At 40.4% G+C, this 10,840-nt stretch overlaps 1 protein-coding gene across 1 annotated transcript; it reads left to right on the top strand.

Annotated features, from left to right (window-relative positions):
* Positions 1-3,953: 3,953 nt before the first annotated feature.
* Positions 3,954-10,840, top strand: LOC131132258 (LIM/homeobox protein Lhx1-like). The gene is made up of 5 exons (XM_058077724.2): positions 3,954-4,531; positions 5,022-5,245; positions 5,824-6,101; positions 7,043-7,199; positions 9,034-10,840. The coding sequence occupies exons 1-5, from the start codon at positions 4,362-4,364 to the stop codon at positions 9,408-9,410; spliced, it is 1,206 nt and encodes a 401-aa protein (XP_057933707.1). The 5' UTR covers positions 3,954-4,361; the 3' UTR covers positions 9,411-10,840.

The raw sequence follows: 10,840 nt of genomic DNA, 5'->3' as shown, positions 1-10,840 counted from the left end.
ATGATGTTCATTTTCACTTCCATGGTGACTTTCCTTTTCTTTGGCGCACTGTTGCTTGGGGGACGCAGTCACGTCAAAGCGTCTTAACGACCCCTCCAGCTCACCTTCAGGGACCAAAAGGAAGTCTGGAATCGCCATGGAAGAGGATGAGAGAAGGTCTAACGTCTCCCATCCTAACCTCTAAGGTGCTGAGTGAGTACGTTCTCACTACCTGCGTTGTTGACGTGGACTCCCAAATAGACTTAGGAGGCCTGGCCAACGCCCGGACCCTTCAACCTCCCATCTGCGCTCGAGCAGCATCGGCGTACGCAGCGTGACAGCATCCCTGAGGGACCCCTGACACCGGGAAGCTAAACAGAAGCTGATGGTGTGACAGAGCAGGGCGGGGGCCACCCCCTCCCCCCTGCCCCGCCCTGCCATTCTGCTCCTTTATAACTTTACAAAATAGCCTTTTAATTTGCTGTAGCGTCTGGGGTGTCTGAATTGTGCCCGCATCAATCACCATCATCGCCGGGGGGCTGAGGGCACGCTGTCCCTCGGGCCCTCTCACTGAAGGGCCCCTCAGGCGCATCACTCTCATACGGGGCGGGCCTCCCTCTGTCCGGCTATAGCCTGTCGGCGTGCAGGCAGGCACGTCTTGGAAGAACCGATGAGACCTGATGAGGCATGAACATGTGTCTTTTTCTCTTCTCCGCCTTGTAACCATGAAAAACTATGAAAAAACATGAAAACTATGAAAACCCATGAAAAACTATGAAAAAACATGAAAAACCATGCATGAAAAACCATGCATGAAAAACCATGAAAAACCATGCATGAAAAACTATGAAAAACCATGAAAAACTATGAAAAAACATGAAAAACCATGCATGAAAAACCATGCATGAAAAACCATGCATGAAAAACCATGCATGAAAAACCATGAAAACTATGAAAAAACATGAAAAACCATGCATGAAAAACTATTAAAAACCATGCATGAAAACATTGAAAAACCATGCATGAAAAACTATTTAAAACCATGCATGAAAACATTGAAAAACCATGAAAAACTATGAAAAATGATGACAAACACATGGAGCGAGGGGAGGCTGTATCTTACCTGAGTTAAATTCCACCAAAGCTTTGAAAAGTGAAAACTGCGTTGCCTCCAGTCATCACTTGCACCTCCACTTTGTGCAGCGTCCATTTTTAGCAGGTCCACCTTTTGCGCTCCAAATCCAGCATTCGAGCCCCAGCCAGATGAAAACAAGACCAGCTTGCTTGGATAGAATTTTTCCAACCAGGGTAGATTCCTTTGAGTCCAAATAAGGAATCACATAGAAGTTGAAAGGAATCTGAATGTCGCATCACCCACAATCCTAAATGAACACGTCTTTGTCTCTTCTCTTCCTTCCACAGATCTAAAAACGGATGAAAACAGGCAGCCAATGAATGCACGTCGTGGGACACACCTAGTCCACCTCCAAAAAGCGGTCCGTTTCCGTCCCGTGACAGCATACCAAGCTTTTAGGATGACGGGATAGCCAAGTTCTCCACAAGGTGAGCAGACCTTCACCACCAAGGGTCTTCCTGGAGAGGGATTGGGTGCCTGTACTCCAGGCGCACATAAAACGTTTTTTTTATCATTGGGAATATTTGAAAACAGCATACCAATTGCTGTACATTGCATTCCAAAGAATGGCAGGTATGGATGACACCTCTAATAACGTCTCAGGCAGATTGACCTTTAAAGTCCACCCTTGCATTTCCATCCGAGCATGAGCCTGTGAAGAGGCTAACAATCATGGAAGAATGTTTTCCTAAATGCTACGTTGTGGATGCTAGCTATAGCTTTTATTTTAGGCTGCAAATGTCAGGCTGCCTCAAAGTCAACTTCAGGAGATGCCAAAGCTTTGGCCGCTATGACTGGCATCACGTCATGGAGAGCTGGTCTTTCTTTACCCACAAAGCCTTTTTGTGGTGGTGGAAATCTTTCAAGAATAAAGTTGAAATATTTAAAAGAAGATAAGATTTTAAAAAATAAGTAGAAAAATGGGAGATAAAAAAGATGAAGTTGTAATATTTTTAGGGGAAATATGGATGAAATGCAAAAAGAAAATGAAAGACAAAAGGATTTTATTTTCATGTCATGAGAATACAATCAAAAATGTCAGGACAGTCATATAATGATGACAAAAATCACAATAATATGGTTGAAATATTAAACAGTACACAGATGTTACACAATAAAAGCACCACAGGAAGTGTGTTTTCAAGCATAAAAAGAAGTCAATTTCAAATAAGGATTGATATACATTGATATGTATATCAATATAAATCATAGAGTATACAAGGCATATCATTATAAATAATACTGTATATAGGTATATACTAAATATACATCATACAGTATATAAAGCATATCAATATAATGCATACAGTATATACATATATACTAAATATATATAAAATAACAATATATATATATATTATATATATATAAAATGTGATGCATAGAGTATATAAGTATATACCTAATACACTATAACAGTATATAAAGCATATCAATATAATGCATACAGTATATACGTATATACTAAATATACTATAAGTCATACAGCATATAAAGTATATCAATGTGACGCATAGAGTATATACTAAGTACCGAATATACTATAACAATATATAAAGCATATCAATGTGATGCATACAGTATATAAGTATACACTAAATATACTATAACAGTATACAAAGCATATCAATGTAAGGCATTCTGAAGGCACAATCATGCCATGCTGTGTAGTACTGTAGAGTGGCCACGAGGTGTCACTCATGTTACTATAGGTTTGCTCATTCCACCCTCCTGCCCCCCAAACTTTGGAGTGGTAAGTTGCTTCAATTGGGTTTCCTTTGCAGCATTTAGTCATTAATCTGCTGTTGCACTATTTCTTCCCATGGATGGTCCCAGTGGGGGGGGGGGGGGGGGGGGGGTTCATGATGTTAAGGCCAATTAGCAGCAATTAGCAAACACTAATGACATGCCTTTTCCCTGTTCCCAAACAAACTGTGTGCATCCTGCCAGATTCTGGTGCTTGAGAGGCCTCCTGTGTGCTGGAGAGGTACGGGGTTGGGGGGGGGGGGCAATGCACCCGGCAAGGTGGCTCATCTACACCTCCAGAAGAGGAAGACAAGCCCACAGGGAGATGGTTCTTGTCAGCCATTTTAGTCTTTTCATGAGTCCACGTACGTTTATATGTTTAAACATGCAGCTCCATTGGAAATGTCAGCAATTAGCACTGCTAGCTAATCATCTTGGCACCGCGTGGAGGCCAGAAAAATATATTTCTATACAATCACATACAGGCACACCTTCATGGCTTCCTCGGCGCTGTCCATGGTGCTAACCGAACCTGCTGATGCTGACAACACAAAGATAAATACACAAATACAAGTACTGTGTATAATATGATTGCATTTATATGTATATAATTGTACTGTATATATGTATTTAATATGATTGTGTATGTGTAAATAATATTCATATATATTCATATGTATATATACGAATATATATGAATATTATTTACACATATATTATTTTGTAAATAATATCCATATATATATATATATGTATACATATATGAATATTATTTACACATGTCATAAATAATATTCATATATATATGAATACTTTTTACACATATACACATATTTTCCAACTATACATATGTATTACATGTGTCTATAATATGATTGTATATAAGTGTGTATAATGTGGTAGTAATGTGTAGTGTAATGTGTAGTATGTGTCAATAATATATACTGCATATATATCATATCTCATATATGTTTGTATACAATATGATGGAGGCCATTGAATTTAATGCACGTGGTGTTTTCCTTTTTCCTGAGAGTGAAACTGCCAAGGCACCTCATTGGTCGGCGTCCGAGTGACGTGAGGGTTTGTTGGCACGTGATTGGCTGCAGCCCAAGTAGTGCCCCGATTAGCGCCGGTCCGGGGTGACTGGAGCGCACTGGCAGGACTGGAGCCAGATGACGAGGTTGGACACCCCCTTTAGCACCCTGCCGTTCCTGTCATCTTTTCCTGACGCCACCCGGATATCGAGAGCCACGTGGGTCCAGGCTTCCGTTCCTCCGCACGGGAGCATCTATCCTCCCGGGCCCGCCGGGTCTCCGCCGATGAGGACCTGTTGTTGGCCGGTTCGGCGCTGCTGCTGGTGTGCGGATTGTTTTCTTCTTGGATAATTATTCACCTTGACTCGGATGCAAGGGCGATCTCTGGATAAAACCCCCAGTTGACAAGGAGACCGGAATAAACCTCGAACACCGCCCGAGCGTGTTGGATTTAAGACCACACAATGATTCAGTGTGCCAATTGCGAAAAGCCGATCTTGGACCGGTTCCTGCTGAAAGTTCTGGACCGGCCTTGGCACGTCGAGTGCGTGCAGTGCTGCGACTGTAAATGCACCCTGACGGAGAAGTGCTTCTCCCGGGAAGGAAGGCTCTACTGCAAGAACGACTTCTTTAGGCAAGTATTCATCACTCACTCCTACCATGCACTCCTACCACGCACTCCTACCACCCCTACCACCCCTACCCTTACTACCCCTACCACCCCTACCACCCCTACCACTCCTACACTCTTACGGTCACAGCAGGAGGCCGGGCCATCCTTCACGTTAGGCCATACTTCCATGACCGTCCTTTATGATTGGAATACTTTATGTACTGGGCATATTACTAATAATGTCCTGCAACAATACTGTCAGACTACCATCGCTACTACTACTAGATACTTTTAGCCATGAACAAGAATAAAAATAGTCAACAAGAAAAAATACAATAAATAAAATCAGAATCCATTCAATTTTAATTATCATTCTTTTTTTTATTACTAAAAATCATTTTTGACACAATCCCCAGCATTTTTCACCCCAATCCTAATCCCAATCCCAAAGCCAGTCCTTAGTCCTGGGTGATGTTCATGCGCCCTCATTGTGCCTTGCGGCCTTACGCAGGAGATTCGGGACCAAGTGCGGAGGATGCTCCCAGGGGATTCTACCCAGCGACCTGGTCCGCAGAGCCAAGAGCAAAGTCTTCCACCTCAACTGCTTCACTTGCGTCATGTGCAACAAGCAGCTGTCCACCGGAGAGGAGCTCTACGTCCTGGACGAACTCAAGTTCGTCTGCAAGGAGGACTACCACGGCAACGGCGGCGCCAAGGACGCCATCCACCTCTCAGGTTCAGATCGGCTCGGCTCGGCTCGGCTGCCTTTCTTTTTATTCCCTGCTGGGCTATTTACATTGATGTCCGCACTTTACTATTATCGTTAGTAGTAGTAGTACTCGGTGTAGTACTGTCATATCAATAAATCCACACATAAAAAAAAACAAATCATTCTCATCATTTGTAGGGAATAAAGGAATAAAAGAATTATTTTTATTCAATTTAATGGAGGAGAAACCGTTTAATTTTGCATTATTTGTTGACATTTGTTGTCTTTGTATGATTTATTTGTTATGATAAGCGATGAATCTTAACTATATTATGTTGGATTTTACAACAATAATAATAATTTGTAAAAATACTTATTTAGGAGAAGTAGTATAATAAATCAGTTTGGTGGAGGATCGATTAGTAATTAATACTACTACTAGTACTGCTAATAATAATAATAATAATAATAATAATAATAATAATAATAATAATAATAATAATAATAATAATAATAATAATAATAATAATAATAATAATAATAATAATAATAATAATAATAATAATAATTATTATTATTATTATTATTATCCCCGTCCTTCCAGTGACCACATGCAGCGAGCCCAGTCTGTCTCCGGACTCCCAGGACCTGCAGCAGGACGACGGCAAGGACTCGGAAGCGGGCCACCTGTCGGATAAAGACGTGTGCCCCACCGAGAGCGACGAGCCGGGCGCCGTGGGGAAGAGACGCGGCCCTCGGACCACCATCAAGGCCAAGCAGCTGGAGACCCTCAAGGCTGCTTTTGCGGCCACGCCGAAGCCCACCAGACACATCCGGGAGCAGCTATCGCGGGAGACCGGCCTCAACATGAGAGTCATTCAGGTAGACGCAAATAATGCGAATCATCTTTTTTGCTCCTGGTGCTATCATCTTGTCATGTTTGCATTTATCGCAAGGCAGCAACAAATCCCTGCCGTGCCTCCATCAGTCCGGCATTTGGGTTTTTGTCAGTTCAAACCTTTTTAGTGCTTTTACTAAATTCGCCAGCTGTCTTGAATTTGATCTTTTGGTCAGATTCGAAAAACAGACTGACGTTTAGTTTGGTCAAAATTTGGTTTTAAAAATTTGGTTTTTAAAAAACTGAGCGGGATTTGAACACCGATCGTTCACGATATAGAAAAAAAGTATAACCTATTATTTAGTCACTGAGCTACCTGGTCACTGTTAGGTGGGCCTGCGTAAAGAAGCTTCTTTTAGTCACAGTGATGGTTCTTGTTGGCTCAAAGATTTCTGGCAAATTTTGGATTTGAAAGTTACGTTTGTAGATTTTGTCAAGTTAAACTTAAGCTTACTTAAGCTTGTGTGTCTGGTTAACCTGAGGCCGATCATGATGCCTCACGTCAGTTAGCATCGAAAAACAACAAGGGACTACTTTCCATTGCGGATGGACAAAACCCGTGAAGTATTTCTAAAGATGATAATTAAGAGTTCAAATGGTAATTGGGTAATTGGCCTTTGGGCGCCCGTTGGTGTGATTTAGTGTGTATGTGTATGTGTATGTGCGTGTGTGTGGGGCCGTGTGGTGGCTGGTTGGCATCTTTATCCGATCATGTGGAGGACTTGTGTTCAATTCTTCAGTGAAAGTTCTGCTTAACATTGACGGGTCTTAGTTCAAACAAAGTCAGCACTTGAGTAGAATTGGGGTGTTCAGGCGGCAGGTGAATTCAATTGAAAGGACTAAAAGTGTCGTCCATTGGAGATTATATATATTTCTATATTTTTTTAAATCAAAGCTTTTTTCCCCTCTTGTTGCCCCCTCTAAGGTGTGGTTCCAAAACCGGAGGTCCAAAGAGAGGCGCATGAAGCAGCTGAGTGCTCTGAGTGCCAGGAGACACATGTTCTTCCGCAGCCCCAGGAGGATGAGATCTTTGGGGGAGAGGATGGACACGCCAGAGCTCGGACATTTCTCCTACTATGGGGGTGAGTATAGGCACTGCTCTCATGCTGCTAATATATATATATATCTATGTATTATCTACTGTATGTATCTAAAGCTACTGTATGTATGTGTCTATAGCTACTGTATCTATAGCTACTGTATGTTCACCACACCTTTCCTAACCAGGTAAGGTGAAGTCATGGCTTACACAAGACCAGGGGGCACCAACCTAACTGCTCTTAAAGTAAAATAGTCAGGAGTTGAAAACCCAACACACGTTCTCGTCTTTTCACTTTATGCCATCAGCACAACACAACACAACAATCAGGAGGGTGAGGCCTTTCCTTATCCTTCCCATATTTATTGGTGTAAAATGAAAAGTCAAACTAGCTCACAATTATACAATAAACACACAAACACACACACAGTATAAGATATGGTAACATACAGTATAAGATATGATAACATACAATATAAATATGGTAACATACAGTATAAGATATGGTAACATACAGTATAAATATGGTAACATACAGTATAAGAGTATACATATGGTAACATACAGTATAAGATATGATAACATACAGTATAAGATGATAACATACAGTATAAATATGGTAACATACAATATAAATATGATAACATACAGTATCAATATGATAACATACAGTATAATATATGATAATATACAGTATAAATATGGTAACATTACAGTATAAGATATGATAATATACAGTATAAATATGGTTACATTACAGTATAAGATGTGGTAACATACAGTATAAATATGGTAATATACAGTATAATATATGTTGTACATTGATGAGATACCGTAGATGCTAAGATATGATAACATGCAGTATAAATATGATAACATCCAGTATAAGATATGACAATATACAGTATAAATATGGTAACATCCAGCATAAATATGATAACATGTACATGGATGAGATACCATAGATGCTAGGATATGGTAACATCCAGTATAAATATGATAACATTCAGTATAAGATATGGTAACATCAGTATAAGATATGACAACATACAGTATAAATATGGTAACATACAGTATAAGATATGATAACATGTACCTAGATGAGATAACATAGATGCTAAGATATGATAACATCCAGTAAAAGATATGATAATATACAGTACAAATATGGTAACATCAGTATAAGATATGATAATATACAGTATAAGATATAATATACAGTATAAATATGGTAACATACAGTATAAGATATGATAACATGTACCTAGATGAGATAACATAGATGCTAAGATATGATAACATCCAGTAAAAGATATGATAATATACAGTACAAATATGGTAACATCAGTATAAGATATGATAATATACAGTATAAGATATAATATACAGTATAAATATGGTAACATACAGTATAAGATATGATAACATGTACCTAGATGAGATAACATAGATGCTAAGATATGATAACATCCAGTAAAAGATATGATAATATACAGTACAAATATGGTAACATCAGTATAAGATATGATAATATACAGTATAAGATATAATATACAGTATAAATATGGTAACATACAGTATAAGATATGATAACATGTACCTAGATGAGATAACATAGATGCTAAGATATGATAACATCCAGTAAAAGATATGATAATATACAGTACAAATATGGTAACATCCAGTATAAGATATGATAATATACAGTATAAATGTGGCAAGATCCAGTATAAATATGATAACATGTACATGGATGAGATACCATAGATGCTAAGATATCCATGAATCATGGAAGAACAGTGGCATCAGTAATAATGCAGTATCAGTGCATCCTTTTGGTGGCCAATAAAGCTGACTCTCCCTCCCCCTGACCGCAGATTATCCTCCCGAATACTACGGCCAAGGCGGGAATTACGAGTACTTCCAAGGCCCGCCGTCGTCCCAGGCTCAGACACCAGCAGACTTGGGATTCGTGCCGTCCGCCGTCCCTGCCGGCACCCCGCTGGGGGCCATCGAGCACCGCCACCCCGGGCACCACTGTCCGGGAGAGGTGCAGTGTTTCCCTGACCCAGCAGCCCACCATCCCATGAACTCGCCCAGTCCGGAGCCCAGCGGGCCGGGTTCCATGCACAGCATCTCCAGCGAGATGTGTGGCCCCCCCACCCCTTTCACCACCGTCACCCTCGGCGACAACGGATACACCAACCAGCTATCGCAGCCCTCGTCAGAGGTGAGCGAAGGAACTGTGTGGTAAAGACTCACATTTGAAGGCAAATCAGTATTTATTTGATTGATTGATTGACTGATTGATTGATTTGAATGTATTTATTTCTATTTAATGAGCATCTCTACACATGAATGTCATCGTCTGCAGTTGATTGTACTCAAAATGGGACCTCAGTGATGGAGCAATAAACACACAGACACACATGCACTGCAATGGCTGACTTTTGGGGGGTTAAGGCCCCCCCCAAAAAACAATAATTTGTAGAAAATGCATGTAAGCATTTTGAAGCATTTTTTAAAATTGAAATCACCTTTTAGTATTAAACGTGTCCAGTCAATGTTGAATGGAGGTTTTGGATTATGATTATCATGTTCATCACATTTGACCAAAAAGCTCTCAGGACTGTGAAGTTTTTTTTTTCTTCATTGTTCATTCCGTGTGAAAACCTCTGAAAAGGATCTATGGAGTGTCTATTTATATCTGGGGAATCATTTCTGTTTCTTTTCTGTCCAAGCTGATTGGGTCTTAAAGACACAGCGTCCTTATTTGCAATGTTGGCCATCATCCTCCATCCTTAGGTGAGACATGAAGACACGTCCTTCTCTTCTCTGTGTGTTGTAAAGATATGAAAACAGGTGAAAGGAGGCAGCCAATGAATGCACGTCATGGGACACACCTATTGGGCCTAGAAAGGCGGCTATTCAAAGAGCTCCAAAAGAGCATGTAGTAACAGCTACATGGATGCTAACATGTCATACGTGTAGTATTTTAGTACAACTTCCTTCCTGGGTGCATTGATGTCCCTTAGCAACATAGAAAGGAAGGCTACACCTAGCCTCCAAAACAATAACATGTAGCAATACCTTTGGCTAGTGGCCTGAGGCTTTGGGAGCCAGTGTGTGCTCAAGCTAGCTGCTAGCCTAGTAGCTAGCCACTGTGCTAATCTAGTTCTTGGGTGTAAGATTGTTGATAAAAATAATAATAACAATGTGCTTCATATGCAGCTCACATGATGGACATGGAGCTTTGTAGGCTTTTTGGAGGTTTTTTCAGAAGCCTTTCTAGGCTGGATAGGTACATTCTGTGACAGAGCTGTCTCTTTTTACCTCATTGTATATCTTTAGAAGGCTACTAAAAAAAGAGAAATACATGTGTTCCTGTCTCACATAAGGACTCACAACATTCCCCCACAAAGTACACTTTTCCTGGACTTGAAATGTGAGCGTGAAGAAGAAGAACATCGTTTGGATGGAAAGTGTGTCAGCTTGCAGTGCTAGCTTAGAACTGGACACACACACACACACACACACACAATGCCAAATGATGCAACGTTACAAGAAGTCGTGGCTCATTCTGTCATTCTTGTGGTCAGGACAGAAGCTTTTATGACGATTGTTGGAAACGAGGTGATGTTTTTGACCATTTGCTGTATGATGAATAAAATCACCATTATTGTT

This window comes from Doryrhamphus excisus, linkage group LG1 (assembly GCF_037039965.1).
Source record: "Doryrhamphus excisus strain RoL-2023G ecotype Guam linkage group LG1, RoL_Dexc_Guam_v1.1, whole genome shotgun sequence".
In the NCBI taxonomy this organism is placed as follows: Eukaryota; Metazoa; Chordata; class Actinopteri; order Syngnathiformes; family Syngnathidae; genus Doryrhamphus; species Doryrhamphus excisus.
Note: the sequence above shows the minus strand (reverse complement) of the source record. Positions and strands in the feature narration are given on the sequence as shown.